The sequence below is a fragment of the Motacilla alba genome, chromosome 1A (genome assembly GCF_015832195.1).
Source record: "Motacilla alba alba isolate MOTALB_02 chromosome 1A, Motacilla_alba_V1.0_pri, whole genome shotgun sequence".
NCBI classification, from domain to species: domain Eukaryota; kingdom Metazoa; phylum Chordata; class Aves; order Passeriformes; family Motacillidae; genus Motacilla; species Motacilla alba.
In genome coordinates, this window is record NC_052031.1 from 57,887,802 (window position 1) to 57,906,974 (window position 19,173).

Consider the following 19,173-nt stretch of genomic DNA (forward strand, 5'->3'; position numbering starts at 1 on the left):
TACAGCCTTCATTTTATATGGCTGCTAGCACCATCTATCCAGATCAGAGGCTTTAGAATCACATCCCACAAGGAAACACCACCATGGAGTGAGTGACACAACCAAATTCACTGAAGAAATAAAAGCAAGGCAGGTAAATTTAGGTCAAGGTGAGTTTATTGTCCATACAGCATACCTAATCCCGCCAAAACACTTTTCTTAGAACCATCTTTAAACTAGTCAAAACAATAGGTTATTAATAAAAATGACAACACTGAACAAAGACCTTTTAAAAGGCAATCAAGACTACACCGTATCAGAGTCTTATCCATCAAAAACAACCTCATGTACTTTCTAAATACTTTTGTTTACACTGATGTCTACTACCACACTTTCTAGCATCCCCTGACCACATCCACACCTCTTAAAGAGCACATTTGTGAGAGAATAACGTTGACTTGATATGGCATCACACTCAAAAAAGAAAAAAAAAAAAGGCAAAAAAAAAGACACAAACCCCCCCAAAAAATAACCACCAAAAAAACCAAAACAAAACCCAAAAAAAGTCTGAGAACAGAAACTGTGCAACCAAGAGTGATTTCTGAGGTACATGAGAACATGGTAATAAACATAGTGGAAAAAATCCAGTGGCCAGGTAGTTTGCTGAGTAATTAAGAGCTGTCTGACTACTCAAGCATAAATCATAGACATTGAATTAATTGGACATGGGATTAATTGGTATTCTTCTCTTTCATAAGCATGTTGGAAATACAAATAAATACATTATGAGGTGCTCCTACACTACAGTAACGGGAAGGAGGAGAAGACCATCCAAGTACCATCAATAGGAAGCTGAGAGAGAAATGCTTTTAGCAACTGTACCAATCCTTTGGCACTTGGGAAGGCAGAATCAGCAACACATTTTCTATTATTTTTTAATCAATCAGTTGGGAGGATTTCTGCAATTCAAGGGGGGGGGGAATCTCACACCTCATTTGCAGTAACAACACACTTCCTTTAACATCTGTTAAAAGAGACTACTAGGCAGTCATTTTATTCTGAAAGCTACTGTGAAAGCGCTGAAGTTGTAGGGTTTGCAGCCTTCAAACATACAGTATGCTGTAACCAGAGGGTTGGCACTTGCTGAGCATGTCACTGCAGCCGAGGACACTCCTCACCCTGGTGGGGACACACACAGACCCACCAAGACCCTGCGGAGACTGGGAATGCTGAATGGTGCTGCCCCTTCCAGCACAGCTCGCCCCCACCCTGCTGTAGAGCAGCTGACCATGGAGGTGGCCCTCAGCCCCTGTCCCTTCAGTTTTGCAGAGGGGTGACACTGTGATGTCACCCCTGCAGAGGAATCACCCCAGTGATCCACAGCAGGGATCATCCCTGTGTTCCACGGCAGGAATCACTGGTGATCCTCTGCAGGGATCATCCCTGTGATCCCGTGGCTGCTGTGGGAGTGGGGTGTGAAGGAAGCTGGATGAAGAGCAGGAGCAGGCACCCTAAACACAGGTCCTGCCTACACCTGGCCTATGGCACGGAGCAAATCACGCCAATACGATGGACATGGTGCCAGCACTCAGAGAGCTCACGCCACCATCAGGACCCTCTGGCACAGCACCCTGTGAAGCCACGGGGCAGGGCTGCCAAGGAATGATCTGACCTGATCTAATCTGATCTGTGTGTGGCTCTGCAGTCTTGCTTCCACAACATCAGCTACATTTTTCCTTCAGGACAGAGACACCGCTGCAGAATTCCAGGTGCTCCCAATGCAGAATGTCGAGGTGGGAGGTGAGGCCAAGGCTGTGCCCAGCAGCAGCTTTGGGGAGAACAGACCTGCTCACCAGTGGAGAGTCAATGCATTTTTTCCACTATGAAAAGGATACCAGAGACCAAAAAGGAGCCAGTGCCCCGCCTCGGCTGCTTGCAACCTCTCCTGGGTGGGCCCCAGGGCAACCAAACTGTCACTGTGTGAGGTATTGTGAAAATGGGAACCATTTCTTGTCCAGCAAACCTGAGGTAAGTATACCATCTTTGCAGGATGTGATCAGGAAGGAAGGAGAATAAAAAAAAAAAAAAGGAGGAAGAAAGAAAGAAAAAATAAAATAAAAAAAATAATCATGAACACGCTATTAGGGGGGAAAAAAAACCTGTACAGGGCATTTCCAGTAAATCAAAGAACTCATCATATCTCCACTTAACCATCTACTTCAGGATTTGAAATTTAAGCAGTAAAATAATATATTATAAAAATGTTTATAAAATAGCAGCACACTCAGTGAAACAATACAGCTAAGTACTGTTAATGTGAATAAGAATGAAACAAATCATAGCTTCTTAGCAGCGCAAAAAAAAAAAAAAAACAAAACCAAAAAACCCCCCAAAACCAAAAAAACATCAAAACCTTAGAACCTTACTCCATTTTCTACCCTCATCTAGCCAAATAGGCTGAGTCCATACATATAATATTCTTCAAAGTAGCATGTTCTTTCTGGATTTTTGTGTTAAAAATGCGAACATAAACATTTCAACCAACAGCTTCATATTGGATATCTGCAAACTGTTAATACAATTGTGCAAAAAAAAAAAAAACAAAACAACAAAACAAAACCAGAAAAACAGAACCAAAAAAACTCAAAAGTTGCTCCAACTCCTTTGCCATCTAAATGCCTCTTCGTTACAGGTGGAGCAGGAAAATAAATTCAAGTACACTGAATACACCTTTGTAATAAAACTCCAAGTCACGCACCTCGATGTTTACCACCATGGCTGTTGCACCAGCAATTTTCTTTCCTTGTCCATAGATAAACATGCAGGTGGTATTAAGATCCTTCTGTGACACTGAACAATACAGATGGTCAGGCTTTTATCCGGAATGTCATGACAGGAATGTCATCTGAAGCGGGTGTTGGTATTTCCAGCAACACCACAACTAACCGAGTACACCAGATACTGGAAAATATTGACTATAAAAAGCTATACAAAGCCTTGCTTTTGTGATTTCTTTCTCTTTTTTTTTCTTTTTTTTTTCTTTTTTTCTCTTTTTTTTTTTTTTTTTTGTTTTTTCTTTCCTCTGCAAAATTGTCATAAACCATCTCATTTAATCCCTTAGGAACAATTTTCAAAGTGCTTTGCGAATGAAATGGTTTACAAAAACACTCACTGTGGATCAATAAAGTTAACAAAATGCTGAAAAAGTGTGCAGGGGGAGTGGGGGAAAAGAGAGATGAGGGAGCAAACCAAACCTCATCTTCTTTAGCACAGTGAGGGGCTATTACAAAGGAAGATGGACAGAGCATCATTTAAATGTCTTTGTGGCCAAGCTAAGAAGTTGCCAGACGTTAACATGGATGTGAAGCATTAGCACTGTAAAGGAATATATTGCTTTTCCTAGATGATCCACCACATCTTGCAATCCAAAGGCTGGAGGTGGTCTGCCCAGCCAACAGGTTGGGATTAATGCGTGCATTCCCCCCTCTGACCGTGAACACTTGGGAACTTTGGCTCGGCCCACGGCTGGGTAAAAGGAATCGCCCTCATGCCAAAGATGCTGCTGTGTTTAGAATGAACCATTTCGGAAGGAAAAGTAGATAAAAAGTCAAGACGGGTAGAGGGGAAGTTGGAAAAAAAAAAAAAGAAAAATAAATCAACTAAAAAAAAAGCCCAAAAGACACCTGCTCTTCTGGCTGGTAAAATAAAGCATTTCTTTCTTAGGTAGCAGCTACCACAGACAGCAAGAGTAAACAAAACTAACATACAGAGATCCAACAAACACTTCTGACTAATAACAGAGGTGACAGATCAGCAAATCTCTTCTGCATTCAAAATGGTTCAATTGCTTCAGGGATCTTTTCCCACTTTGCCCTAAACCCCTTATTCTATTGCTTTGCAATCTAGTCAAGCCATAAAATCGCACACACGATTCCTTTCTTAAATCTAAAAAAGGGGTGTATGCACTAGTTCATAATACACAGACAAGTATACTCTACTTTGTTCCCACAAATGCAGGCTTACATTGATCTAGCTACTTTGTATGCTTTTATAAGCATTTAATATCACTGATACATAATCAAATAGCAATTACCAAATATATCGTGGGATTCCCTTCTGTAGAACATCACAGGCACCAAACGCTTTTTTTTTTTCATTATTCAGTTTTTGTACTTTTTTTTTGTTTTTCTTTATACCTAAAAGAGCTTTAAATATGTTCTATGTGGGAGCAGATTAAAAAAATTTCACTCTAAAAATAATAACAAAAATAAAGGGTCTGGGGGAGCAAGCGTGACTTTGTGTGCCGATGTCCTCACAGGTTGATGTCTCTCACATCTGTGGGAGTGCTGGCCTGGTCCAGTTCATCCACTGCCTTGGAGGGGTTGCTCTGCTGCTGCTGCTGCCGGACTTGCTGCAGACTGTTCACGAGCACTGCCTCGATCTGTTCTTGACAAGCTTTAAGGCAGTCCTAGAGTAAAGAAGGCAAATTTATCTATTAGTAAAGATAAAGGTGGTTATTTTTTCCTTACTGAGCTAGCAGAAGTTGGAAGAGCATCAGTCAGGTGTTTCCAAGAAGTGCCTGCTCTGATACGAATCAACCTTGAATTCTGAGAGGTAATCACTGTGTACAAACTCCCCGGGTCAAACACTGTTCATGCTGCATTTATTAGGCTCTGAATCTTAATATTTTACTGGTCTTTGATTGTAGAATCATTTAGGTTGGAAAAGATCTCTGTGATCATTGAGTCCAACCTTTGAGCAAATACCACCTTGGCAACCAGAGCACTGAGTGCCATGTCCCATAATTTTCTGAAAAGAAAACCAGTTCCCAGAGACCACTGCATTACAAACTACAGAACATTCAGGGAAACAGCAGAGTACAGTACAGCAACATAAACAGGGGAGCCTGTCCATCAGGAGTCACAATAAACATGAAGTATAAATACAGAAATAAATGTGAAGGATTCACTACATTTAAAGCAGACACAGCGATGAAGACGACGACTATTAAAATACTCACAGGATGTTCCACACTCTAGATAATACACTGGAAGACCAAATAGTGTGGTTATTTAACCAGAAAAAAAGTCAGAAAACCTTGACAAACCCTGAGTTACAGGAGATACTTAAAAATAAAGCACAAGCTGTGACTGTATGAACACAATGCCAATCACATTCAGTGTGCCGGCACTGGGAGTATCAATCCAACACTGTGCAGGGGGACACGTGGTGCTACAAAAAATGGCATTTTCTAAAGGCAGCCTTGAGGAGTCCTTCTGGAAAAGGCGCTAATACTGTAAACTTCCTGTGGCCTCAGCCTGCCTGAGATCTGGGTGTCTCCAGAAGTCTTCAGGGAATAGAGCAACACAGGGTTTGGTAGGAGGATTTTCACAGCACAGTGCTTTAACCAGAGCCCCCAGAGCGTCTGGCTGGAGTGGTGAGACTGAGTATCACCATTCCCACTGTCAGGCAGGGGAGATGAAGAACAGAATGGGGCACTGACCTCCACAGGGTTCCACAGGCACTTGTCATCCCACTACGGGATGTGACTGCAACACTGAGGAGCTGGGCCATGACCAACACATCCCTTTTTCTACACAGTACCTGATTATTGGGGAGAGTTTGAAATATTCATACTTGAAGGACTGATTTGTCATCCCAGCTGGACTGGGAAAACACACCCGGTGAAGAGGATCTGTTCCGCTGGCGACGCTGACATTCATGATGGGCGCAATTAGCTCTGGTGGGTAATGAACACCCATTTTTCTTGGCTACCAGCCAGCAGCTGCTGGCTGCAAAATCCTGTCCTCAGATAAAGAAAATCCCCCATTATCAGCTAGGGAGGGCTTTAGGTCCATTGTAAGCATTCACCTGTGTGTAAGAGGGCAATGACAACAAATCACTGTGTGGGTCAAGGCATTTTCAAGTGTGGGGGCACCAGTTTGGAGACTCCTGTAACAGACAACACTTGTAATGTGCTTTTTGGGTATAAGAACCTCTTCTTTTAAAGCAGTTTCAAAGCACTGTGTCCTTCTGAAAGCAAGCCAGATTTTTTTAAGCAGCTTCAGTCTGAAAGCTTAATGAGGCAATTTCCTTGCAGGCAGGCTTGGGGAAGGAAGGGTGGTGACATGGGGAACATGTGGCTCGAGCATTTGGAGTCAGCTTTGTCTGTTCCTAAACACCCTCAAGTATGGTCGTTTACACAAACACTGTACAAACTTCTGATGGATAGTGTGATGATTCATTTCAGGTATGAAGAGGCTGAAATCTCCAGGTAACCCTACAGAGATATGGGTTTTTTCTGGTGTCTTCATTTTGTACATAAAATCTATAAAGTGGCCTCGACTGGAATTGTCACATGGATTTAATTTCATATGGGAATCCACAGGCCACTGTGTATTATTTCTCTGGTCTACACTTTTTGAGCTTAAAACCACTGAATTCTTTAAAACAAAGAAACTTACAGTAAAAATGACCAGCACACTGCATTCAGCATGAAACACTCTTCCAAAAAAGTGTTGCTATTTGCATATTAAAGCTCCTTGGATGTTAAATCTCTCAGGTGAAAGGAAAAAAACCCTATTTTAGAGTATCCTATCAGCCCAGCTGTCACAGCGTGATTAGTAAGTGACTTTACTGTATAGATTATGACATTGCTAGAACTTTCAGTCAATCCACAGTTAAGGGACACAATACAAAAAACTACTAAAAACCCATAAGGACAAACAGCCCAGCCTTCCCATGACACAGTATTTTTAACCCCTCCAAGTTTCATGGGGGTTTGCTGCATGTGTACATATTTTACTGGTGGACTTTCATTTTGCAAGTTCTAGATGATTCTGACAACAGAGAATTAAGTTTTAAGAACATATCAAAGAAAAAATCCACGAATTGCATTATTTTCAACAAATCTTCCTTGAAAGAACACTATAATGCACTGCAGTATGACCCCAGATTTTGCAATACAAAGACTAGGCTATTCCTTCAGAATACTGCAGGGTTTGTCTTTGTTGTTTTTATAAAAAACTTTTTAAAGTGTGTGTCACATGGATTAACTTCCCCATTCTTCTATATGGTCTAGTAGTTTTAATGATTAAAATAGTTTTGGTATTTTCCATTCCATAGTTTTATTTATACTTCAGCATGTACAGAACTAAAAAGGCAATTAACTTTGGGGTTTCTTTTTTTTTTTTTTTAATTCTGAAACTCTTTCATCCCTAGGTGATTTCACTAGCACATATGAAAAGCATTTGAAGGAAAAGAAAAGCTCTCCTGTGTCTGATGAGGGGCAGCCTCATGGCTATGATGGAAATGCTGGCAGTGAAAATAACTGGAAAAGCTCTATGGCACGAGCTACTTACTCTAGTCAGTAATGGTTGAAGATTTCAGTTTCCATTCATAACAATCTTAAAACAAAGCACAAGCCCTAGGGAAGATTCTGCAGAATATTAAACATAATTCACTTTCTTGAACTTTTCAACACTTCTGTGGTATATGCGTGTCCTATACTGGCCCCCAGCTTCAAACTGGCATTTATGGTTCATTGGCAAGCTATGAGGGAAGGACTCCCACTCAACTCAACTCAACTCAACTCAACTCAACTCAACTCAACTCAACTCAACCAACAGGCTCTTGCTTTGCACTGCCCAAACTCCCAAAGCTGGGAATACTAAAAAAGCCTTCTGGCATTTTTGTGCTAAAGGGTGGTTAGTTTTCCACACATATATTAATTACTTCACAAATAAGTGTTAAGGCCCCCAATCTCTTCTTAAAACTAACTGCAAAAGGAAAATCAGAAAAGGACTTCTTTTAGGTGCAGGATCTGGTTTGATAAATGGAAAGATGCTGGAGATACCCAAAATGACAGTACTGTTCATTGGTCATGTACACATTGCTTGGATAATCTTAGAGAGCAGCAATCAGACATGCATTAAAGAGTTGGGATTTACATAAATTCCAGTGTGGAACATGTCATCTGTACTCCTACACAAGAAAGCTGGCTGGATTCCTCCACTGGTTCACATTTAAGGCCCAATTCAGACCTCTCCAAAGCACATGCTTCATTGTTGACATAAACAGGGATTCCTTCCCAAAGTGGGGCCTTTGTGTACTGAGCACTGGCCTTTACCTCACTGACCTTCTCCAAAGCAAGAGCCTGGAAAGCTGCTGTGAGAATATCTAATCCATTTACTGTATTTCCAGTGATCTCACAGCTAATGGATGCAGTTAAAAAATATAGCTATTTTCCCTCCTGAATGTATGTTTTTGCTACTGTAACGAAGAGAATAAACCACAGGTAAGTGTCTATGTCTCTTTTTCCAACTGGAAGTAAAGAAAATAGTAATTTGCTGTTCCAAAGGACACCTCATGTGGACTAACAAGGACATCTCATTCAAAAAACAAAAAGAAACCCAAAAAACCTACAAAAAACTAATTCATGCCAGAGCTTCTCCACTTACTGTTGCCACATTATTGCAATAATGCAATAAATAAGGTGACTAACATAAAGAATCTAAAATATACGGCATTTTTCTCTGCAATTTTTTTGGTCTTTTCAGCAGTCTCAACAGTGTCCTTTCTAGATTCAGTTCCACTGTTTGCTTCACCACTCAGTTCGCTGGTTTCCTGTTGTTGCTGTGGTATTTCTCATTGCAAACAGGAGAGAACAATATTTTCAGAACTGGGAAAAGAGAGAGTAAAGCTAGCACACCAGCAGGGCAATTCAGGGGCAGATGCCATGATACTCCTTGCTCAGTGTGACCTGGGATTTCTGGCAATCTCTACCAGGTAATACTTTGAAGATGTGAAAAGGTGGAAAGGTGAAAAGGTGTGAGATTTATGCTGTTGTAACAAACACGCTGAGTGTTTAGTGAAAAAGGCGATTTTCAAAAAGCTGGGAGGACCTGCCTGCATTACACAGAGCTGCAGGAGCCAGGCGAGGATTGCCTCCCGGAGTGGCCGATCCATGGGAGCCGCTCCGGGGGCTGCGGAGCCGTTCCTCAGGGGCCTGGCTCCTCTCGGCGCGCCGGCCATGGCCGCGCCTTCCAATGGACCCGACGGAACTCCGCCATGAGCCCGCGGTGTCACTGCATCACCCCATTGTTGCTACACACGCACAGCACTCACTGGGGAACAAAAAGCTGAATGAAACGGAGCAGCTGCCAACTCAGGCAAAGACAACTTAGGAAACTATCTCATTCTTCCTTTCTCTGGGAGGCTATTTCGCCTGTTGTTTCCTTGCATACAAAATGCAGTCTGCAACAAATAAGGCAGGATAAGATACAGCGAGTCCTGTTTCTTGCTTCCAAAACCACAGGCCCTAGACACTACAAAAGAGAGGATAAATGGTGTATGTGCTCTAGGGACAACGTTCAAATGCAATCCATTCAAGACAGATTTCCATGATTTTTTTACTGCAGCTCTGAATTCTTGAGCATGGCGGTTCTTCGCTTCCGTTTCTGTGCAGAAATCTGCCGATCTTTATGAATGGATGTCTCTGATCTTGGGAATAAAAAAAAAAAAAAAAATCCCGGCACTGACATATGTGGCACATGTAAGTGGAGATATTTTAAATGCCATTTATTATGCATCCAGTCTTCAAAACAGCCCCCTTCCACATTTTTAAGGGCTCACAGCCAGCTGCTTCGACAAGCCTTTAAAAAATGCTTGGTTCCTTGCTTTTTTTCTACTTCAGACCCTTAAATATGCTTTAGATTTTCCAAACCACTCAATATACACCAGTTACCATCTGGGAACAGACTTTTAGAGAGGACTTCTGCCCACATACAGGCATTGGCTCTGCCTGAAAACCTCTCCCTGGCTGCTGATGCTGAAGAGACCAACTCCGTGTGTCATCCAGATGCAACCTGGATGGCTGCTCTTCCAGGAAGAGAAGGAATAGATTTACCCAAGAAAGGTCTCAAACAAAGCACAATATTGATTGCAAGGTCTTAAAATGTGCCCCACCCATTCAGCTATCCTTCCTCACATCCCGTAATTGTGCACAGCGGGGATGCTCGTATCCTCCTCCAAAGCATCTGGCTCCACCAGGGACAGGATACTGCTTGCACCGGAGTGCTGGTCTGGGATGCTATGGGAATTCCTGACTTCCTGAGTTGTTTATTTTTCCTTTGCAATGACCCACTAAGAGATGCACAGGGAGCTCTGAGGCTTCCTGACAGTAGGTCTGTTAACTCTTTGCTCACCAGCCTCTCCTCTGCAAGCAACCACAAAGGAAATGTTCTGGCAGGAGAACAGACTGGAACATGCAATCTCCATCCTTCAGAGCTGTGTGAAGTTAGAATCAGAGGCACAGAACAGTTTGGGTTCAAACAGATCCTGAAGGTGATCTTGTTCCAGCCCCCTGCCATGGGCAGGGACACCTTGCTCTAGACCAGGTTGCTCAGAGTCTCATTCAACCTGGCTTTGAACACTTCCAAGAATGTGTAGGACACAGCTTCTCTGGGAAACCTGTGCCAGGGCCTCAACACCCTCTTTAATTCTAATTCTAATTCTAATTCTAATTCTAATTCTAATTCTAATTCTAATTCCAATTCTAATTCTAACTCCTTCCTAATATCCTATCTAAACCTACTCCCTTTCTGTTTGAAGCCATTCCCCCTTGTTCTTGATGAGAAGTCCCTCTCCAGCTTCCCTGTAGACCATTCAGATACTGGAAGGTGTTCTGAGGTCTCCACACAACTTTCTCTTTCCCAAGCTGAACAGTCCCAACTCTGCCATCCTGTCTCCACAGGGGAGCTGCTCCAGTTCCTTTATCAATTCTGTGGCCTGCTCTGAACTTGCTCCAGCAGTTCCTTATGTTGGGGGCACCTGGACTACATGCAATATTTCAGCTGGAGCCTCACAAGAACAGAGGAGAGGGGGAGAAACCTGTCCCTCAGTTGCGTGGGATTAGTTCTTAGTGGCTCTTAGGGACAGCGGCTCAGATGCACCACACAGAGCTACTTTCACTACCCTTCAGGCTGCTGAGCTTCTCCAAGAGCAGCTCCCCTTTGTTTATTTTGGTCAGTGGAAGGAGTAATGAAACCAGGGTTTGCCTGGCCCTGTTGTCACACTTTCTCCACCCTGTGATTCAACCCTCACCAAAGAGCCCAGGGCAGCCATTTACCAGAAATAACTGTTATCCCTAAAATAACAGTCCAGGATGCCTTGAGCCCCATCTCAAGTCTAGGGCACTGCTCTGGATTCATGCAAGGATATCCAACACCAATGTGTTTTTGAAAGAAACACTCGTGCTGGTTGTCTGCTTACCCAACAGCTGGGCTCTAAATTACATGTTGTTAATTAATAATGTATTTTGGTATAATTCTTAATGAAACTTCCATTAAAAACATTCTTTTTAGTTGTAAATGCCAAACTCCAGTCTCAGTTACACTAATGTAAAGCTAAAATAACACCATTGATTTCAGCCTCCTGGTTAATGCTGCTATTTCCCAGCAAATAAACTGCACCCTTAAATTATCACTATAAAACAGTGAAAGTTCAGAAAAGCTCACTGCACTTAAGCTGCATCAGGGTTTCATTACCATTCTTCCTTTTCATCTGCTTGCAGCTTTGAAGCTGAGATTTTTCATGCTCCACCTCAGACAGTGACATTTTTTGAAAAGCCAGTGGGAAAGTCCTATCATCTGTTCCCATGCTAAGCTATCACACGCTCCAAAACAAAAATGAAGCAGAAGCCCTGGCACCCTCTGGCTGGGAAGGACTCTTCCTCAGCTGTCTGATGGTTCCTGCGGGCTACCATGAAACACAGGGGGCCAGAAGGTTTTCCTCTGCAGAACTGTTAATTTCTGTGACTTCCCCACTTTTCTACCACATGATGGTCCTAAAGACCAGGAACTCTCATTTCTCCTTCTTCTCTAAGCCCCCACTGGAAAACAAAATCATTCACACAGTGACAATGAATTAATTGTGCTGCTGCAGGAAAAGCTCTCAGGCATCAGAAATTCGGAAGTGAGAGAACTGAAGCTCTTCATTCAACTTTAATTAAGTCCCAGTGTAAAATGTATTACAATAGTCTTTACTCTTTATTAACACAGCCTTGGGCCAACTCTTACACAATCCAGACAGTAGGTTTTTTCCAACAATGCATTTTACACAAGAGGCTGGTATTATTACCTATTGCTAAGCCTGCCCCATACTTCGCTGATACCCTATTTTCAGTTGCTTTTCTTTCTCTCAAGCTTTATCATGTGGGATCAAAGTTTCCAGTCCTGGCCTCTTTTGTATTTTTCCAATGCAAAACTCACAGGGAAAATACCTAGCAAAATATTTCTCCCAAACTGAAACAGCAGGCTAATGAAAAATACACTATTTTGCCCAAACTCAAAAATTTTGGCGACCTTTGGTTAGGCTGAGGTTTCAAAGCTTGCAGGGAGTTAAGGCTACCTCTGCCTCACAGAGGAAAACACCTTGAAAAAAATAACAGTACCTCTAATTTCTGCAAAGGCTTATATTTTTTAGCAATTAAATTATCCAGAAGCTCCTTTTGTCATGAGTTTGTTCTGATTTGGGGGATGAGTGAGACTCTCCTCTATAGTTTGTGCTGCTGTAGGCTGAGACCAGGAGCAAAGAGAAGGAAGCTGGTTTCTACCAATGCTGACAGACTCGTGGAGGGAAGATGAGAACAGTAAAATGCTAGGAGTTCTTTGTTATTTGGGAAGAATATCAATTTTTTCTTCTGAAGGAATGTAGGCTCAGTCAGATCTGGGAAGATTTTCACCAGGATGGCAAAAAGCACGCTTTTGACAAAAAAATCCTGCTAAATTTAAAAGAAAAGGTGTGAAGGCATTTTCATTGCAAAATTAAAACCTCATCTTCTAATCACTTAAAAACTACTGAGAAGTTTCTGTAGGTATTTTCATTCAGACTTCAATAATCTGGATAGAAAAGCACAGTAGATAAAACCTTTCCAAATTGCAAGATGCAGCAAAAGAGCCTTACAGGGCTTACACACAATTCTCTCAGGCACAAAAGGTGTCCCCTCCTCTCAGAGGGACAACAAGGGAATCAGAGGGATGGAGCAGCTCTGCTGCGAGGAAAGGCTGAGGGAATTGGGATTGCTCAGCCTGGAGAAGAGAAGGCTCCAGGGTGATCTCATTGTGGCTTTCCAGTGCCTGAAGGGAGCTCACAGGAAAGATGGAGAGAGGCTCTTGACAGGGGCCTGGAGTGACAGGACAAGGGACAATGGCTTCACACTGACACAGAGGAGGTTCAGATTGGATATGAGGAAGAAATTGTTCCCTGTGAGGGTGGTGAGGCCCTGGCACAGGCTGCCCATAGAAGCTGTGGCTCCTCCATCCCTGGCACTGTCCAAGGCCAGGCTGGATGGGGCTCTGAGCAATCTGGGATAGTGGCAGGTGTCCCTGCCCATGGCAGGGGGGTTGGAATTAGATGACCTTTAAGGTCCCTTCCAACTCAGGCCATTCTGTGATTCTATGGTTTAGAATTCAAGCACTCTGAATTGTCAATATTTCTTTTTCTGAGCACATCCAATTCAAATTAAAATAAATGGGAAACCTCAGAATTGCATTTGAAAATTAGGATCAATTTGACTGTACGAAAGAAAAAGAAATGTCAAAATTCTCCCTTTTTAAGTACCCTAGAATAATTACTCCTTTTTAACCAAATCACAAACCCAAATCTTAATTTAAAAGTGTTATCACAGATGTAATAATGTCACATATTTACCCTGTGAATCAAAAACAATAAATTAGCACATGTTGAGGATAGTTTGAATTGTGCCTGTGCCATGTCCTGCCTTGAAATCAGTTCATTAATCATTTCTTCCAAGCCAAGAATTTTTAGGTGATACCTGAAGAATGGCCAGAAAAGCTGTTTCAAGGTTGCAAGCACAGGACCAACAGCAACACAACACTTCCTGGTTTGCTTTATGCCCCAGGGAATGCTGTCTGCTCACCCTATCAACCACAACCAGGGCTCCTAAGGAGGCTCAGCCTGCTGGACCATCAGCCTGGGCAGGCAAAGCAGGCTCTCCCCACCAAGCCTGAATAAAAACTGAATTCCAGGAAATCAATGAGCTTTGGAGACTCAAACCAAAGTGCAGGGTCCACACCTGCAACTCACTCCCTGCAGAAGCAACCCCCTTCTTTGCTCCACTCAGTCTTCAGGATCAGGCCCAGTTCTCCAGTACACCCTGGGAAGTGAAAGAAAAAGAGGAATGTGGAACACTCACCACATCTGTGTTTGTGATCTTGGCCAGGAGGTCCGTGAGGCTGTCCCCATCATCGAGCTGAAGGCCACAGATGGCTGCTCCCACACTTCCAGTTGCTATCATTGATGGTGGGTACATGGCAAAGTTAAAATCTGTAAGAACAGATCTGGGAATTAGTCCAAGCCCAGACCAGAAAAGCTGCAAAACATCAGAGGCAAGCAACATAAAAAAACCACACCCAAGAATAAAACCCGGGGAAGTAGAAGAAAGGGAAAAGTGCCACTCTTTTTGGTCCCATGGAGCTCATTAGTCACACTGCTCATCACAAGCACTCAAAGGAGGGGGAACAGACCTGCAAATTAAAATGGAAATGCAGTTCAGTCTTTTATTCTCACTGAGGCATAAAGTAAACCTGGACAATTTTTAATAGTCTTTCCTTAGTTTTAAAGAAAAGGAAAGAGAAGAAGGAGGCTTTCTGTAATTTATGTCAGAAATTTGGGTCTTGGTCACATTAGACCTCTCTGTATAACTAGAAAACTAACTGGAATAAGGTATCACAAAGGACCAAAATGAGATTTTTAGTCACGTCAATTTTTAAAGAGTTAATTAATTCAAGCATTTAAAGACCTGTCCGGGAAAGAGATTTTAATTAACGGTTCATCTTTACTACCTTAGCAATTAGGAAGTGAGAACACTTACAGCCCATAGCTATGAAATCAAAGAACAAAGATCGCATTTGTCATTACTACTACTTCTTAATAAACAAGCTGAAAATACACCTCAGAACTTCCTCTCACACATCTGTCAAATCAGAAGAGAAATTAAAATAAAATCCTGTCATTTTTATAAGGCAATTTTATGGTTTATGATACTGGCACAAACACTGGTTTATCAGCACTAGTTTATCTTGCTAAATACCAGATCTCCCACATCTTGATACATTCCTAAAATGAAACTTGATTTGCAAATTCTTTGGTTCATCAATAACTCACTGACAAACCTTTCTCTACTAATTTTCAGTATTAGCAAACCTTTCTCTGCCAGTTTTCAGCTGGGGGATCTGGAGCAGAAGGAAGAGCAAAGCAAAGTAATACATAATAAGAAATAAATTACAAGCAATACATTCCATCAATAGAAACAGATCACAGAAAACTGTCCTGCTGCAGATCCCAAATCCCTTCTGTTCGCAAATTCTGTAACCCTGCTGATGTCTGTGGAACCACTGAGGTCTTAGACACATGGAGAGCTGTTTTCAGCCTCCAAAACTCAGAGCTGACACACACTTCAATAGCTGTGGAGACAGCATGTTCTTCTCCAAGCTGGAATACATCCCTGGGACTGAAGCAGTCCAGTAAGAATGGCACTTGGGACATAACATTCCCCCAGATGGACCAGAACAACAGGGGTGTCAGAAGAGGGGAGACAAAAGGAGGAACTGAAACCCTGACATGGATTTCTCTGTCTCACAAAGCCACCAGGAGGTTCCCACCTGCAAGCTCAACACTGCATGCTGCTTCATACCAGACATCACACTCTGACAGACACTTTTGAAGGGCAAATTCCCACTGTCTGAAGTAAGGAATATGGAATGCCATTATTATAAAAATAGTAATTTATGCACTATTGTAATAGTAAGAACCCACTGTACATAGGAAAGCTGACTCTTGGAAATTAAATTATATTGCCCCCCATTAACAAGTGAGACAACAGGGTAACCTTGATTCCCGAATTCTCAGTGCAGGACACAGCCTGATTATATATATGCTGATATATATATATGCTGATCTCAGCACATCTCAAGGGAATGGGAATTACACTTCTGCCAGTCACCAGTGGGGTCCCCCAGGGCTCAGGGCTGGGGCCAGTTCTCTTTGATAAATGACCTGGATGAGGGGATCGAGTGCACCCTCAGTCAGTTCTCAGGTGACACAAAGTTGGGCAGGAGTGCTGATTTGCTTGAGGACAGGAAGGCTCTGCAGAGGGATCTGGACAGGCTGGATTGATGGGGCCAGGCCAGAGAGATGAAGTTCAACAAGGCCAAGTGCTGGGTCCTGCCCTTGGATCACAGCAACCCCCAGCAGGTCCAGGCTGGGAAAGAGTGCTGGGAAGAGCCCAGCAGGAAAGGGCCTGGGCCTGCTGGTCCGTGGTACATGCCCAGGTGGGCAAGAATGCCAATGGCTCCTGGCCTGGGTCAGCAATGGTGTGGCCAGCAGGACCAGGGCAGTGACTGTCCCCCTGTTGTGGGCAGTGGGGAGGCCTCACCTCAAGTGCTGTGTCCAGTTCAGGGCCTGGCACTGCAAGATGGACATTGAGGGGCTGGAGTGTGTCCAGAGGAGGGAAGAGAGCTGGGCAAGGGCTGGAGAACAAATCTGATGAGGAGTGGCTGAGGGAGCTGGGGGTGTTTAACTTGGAGGAAAAGGGGCTCAGGGGGACCTTATTGCTCTCTATTGCTCCCTGGACAGGAGGGTGCAGGCAGGGATGGTTCAGGCTCTGCTCCCAGGGAACAAGGGACAGGACAAGATGAAACAGCCTCAAGTTGTGCCAAGAGAGGTTTAGATTGGATATTGGGAAAAATTTCTTCAGGGTGATCAGGCATTGGACCAGCTGCCCAAGGAAGTGGTGGAGTCACCATCCCTGGAAAGGCTCAAAAAACATGCAATGTGGCACTTGGAGTCACGGTTTAGTTGTGAACACGGCAATGCTGGGTTATGGTTGGAGTATGGTCTTAGAGGTCGTTTCCAAGCTTAATAATTCTATGATCAAAACCATTTTCATGTTTACCTCACATGGATTTATACAAACACACGTAAGAGATAACCACACCCCTAGTTGGGAAGCAACTTCCATGTTTCATCTTGGACGCACCAAACCGTCTCTCACTTATGCATGGGAAGTACAGGTAGCAATTGATTTTCCATAATTTTCCCCCTCCTTGTCCTGAGTTTCAGGCAGGATGTAGTAAAAAGATGGTGCAGGGAGGTGCCATGTCCAGGCAGAATGGGCTGAGCGAAGGACACAGCTCCACCTGGCCTCTGGAATTCCTTGCCTTGCATCACGACCTCCACGTTATCCAAACGCCGGTATTCTCGTGGCTGATTTTAGATCCACTCCCAGAAAATGTCTTCCTAGGAAGCTGAATAAAGAGGCACAGTGTCCCTGCCAACTAGCACTGCTGTAGGTCTGCTTCCACGTGGGGTCACATGCGAACATTTCTATGCCCAATAACCTTGTTAGCTCCCTTAATGTCATTCATAATGCAAATGAGACAGCGAGCGAATGGCCAGAGGCCCAGAGTGACTAAAGCTCAGCATCCAGAAAGTCTTACATTGCCTCTAGCTCTAAACTAACTTCCCTCCATAACAAGCACCATAAACTTGGCTATCAAAGCTACACATGCCCAGTCTTTGTTGTACAACAGGCAGCGATTTGTATCACTGGCTTCTATTTTTAGCATATTAATTAACTACTGCAACTGGTGAGGCAAGTGTCTCCAACTGGAGAGTGTGGCACCATTGTCTGAAGTCATCACCTCATCTCGAGCTATTGAAAATCATGGCAGTGACCCTCCTGCTGATATGAATTTAACCTGACATGCCCACAAAGGAATGGGGGGTGGTGCACCAATTTTGTGCACATGGTTCTCCACATCACCCTGGACCCTATTAGTGTGGAAAGAGCTCATTGAAAGAAAAGAAGCCACATTGTGCTGGGCCACCTAGAGGGTTGAATAGAAAAGGCTGAGGAAAAGAGCAGGCAGCGCAATAAAGGCCATAATTAACATATTTCCATATTCAAGAAAAGCAATAACTACGTGAAATGTTTGTCAAGGTGCAATGAAAGCATAAATATTAAGTACCATATCTGAGGGGATGCAGAACCGCCCCACAGTCTCTTAGATTCCATTGAGAAATTCAAACCAAGTTTTTTACATGTTATTTTCAATAATAAACCCCTATCTCTGCTTCTACCATGACAACAAGACAAGCCTCACCATCCTCACTCAGTTTTAGCCCAGGTAAAACTGCCCCCCTCCAAATTAGGTCAAAAATTTGCCCTGAGATTACAGAAAATTTAAAAAATTATTTAAAAAAAAAGAAAAAAAAAGAAAAAAAAAGAAAAAAAAGAAAAAAAAAGAAAAAAAAAGAAAAAGAAAAAAAAAGTGGGGGGCACAGAAAAAAAACTTAAAAATGTGAGCTGAAACATATGCATTTACTGCAAATTCTTGTAGGAGATGATGAAACCTGAACTACAGGGGAAATTTTATAGAAAGCACTTCTTTTTGGGCACTTGGAATTTTATAAATGGCACTTCTCCCTGGACATCTGAAGCAAGGCTATGGGCTAAATCCTTCTGTGTGCAAACTTGACTAACACGCACCCAGAGCTTGCATCTAAAGCATGGCTCTGACTCTAACTTTGTTGCGATTTATAGGTTTATAGTTGGGCTCGATGATCTCAGAGGTCTTTTCCAACCTAATTGATTCTGTGATTATGCCATTCCATGGGAAAAGTACAAAAGAGTTTAAGAGTTTCATTATAAGTTAGAGAAGCAGTGCCACAGTGCGTGTCCATGAGAATCTGAGCACATGAACACTTCAAGGGAAGACACTGGGTTGTTAGAAAGCAATTGTTTTACTTTCTATTCCCAGGCAATATATACAAGAAACCATCCCATCCCCATTTTAATACCACCTATTTCCCAAATGACCTCAAAAACAAGTGACCAGCTCTGCACAACCCCACTGACTTCAGCCCTGGAAATAAAAAAAGGCAATGCAAGAAACAGAACCCTTTGAAACACAGCCACCTGTGGACCAGCCAGCCAGAGCCATCAAGCAAATTCAGGGTACCCTGAACCTGTCCCCCACTTTCAGCCTGGAGCTGACACAGCCAGGGCATGAGGAGGTTTTTCTGCCAGTGGAGCACACGTAATCCACGCCAAGGTTCCAGGGCTGCGAGCACCGCGGCTGAGTTGTTTTGCTGGCTATCTCCCAATCCAGT

At 43.0% G+C, this 19,173-nt stretch overlaps 1 protein-coding gene across 2 annotated transcripts in view; it reads right to left on the reverse strand.

Moving 5' to 3' along the window:
- Nucleotides 1-138: 138 nt before the first annotated feature.
- CCND2 (cyclin D2) overlaps nt 139-19,173 on the reverse strand; it is a 30,588-nt gene continuing 11,553 nt past the window's right edge. For both annotated transcript variants that reach the window (XM_038154586.1, XM_038154585.1), the window contains 2 exons: nt 14,195-14,325; nt 139-4,447 (listed from right to left, as the gene is read on the reverse strand). In XM_038154586.1, coding sequence (XP_038010514.1) covers nt 4,292-4,447; nt 14,195-14,325 — 287 coding nt within the window. In that variant the 3' untranslated portion in view covers nt 139-4,291. The remainder of the gene's footprint in view (nt 4,448-14,194; nt 14,326-19,173) is intronic.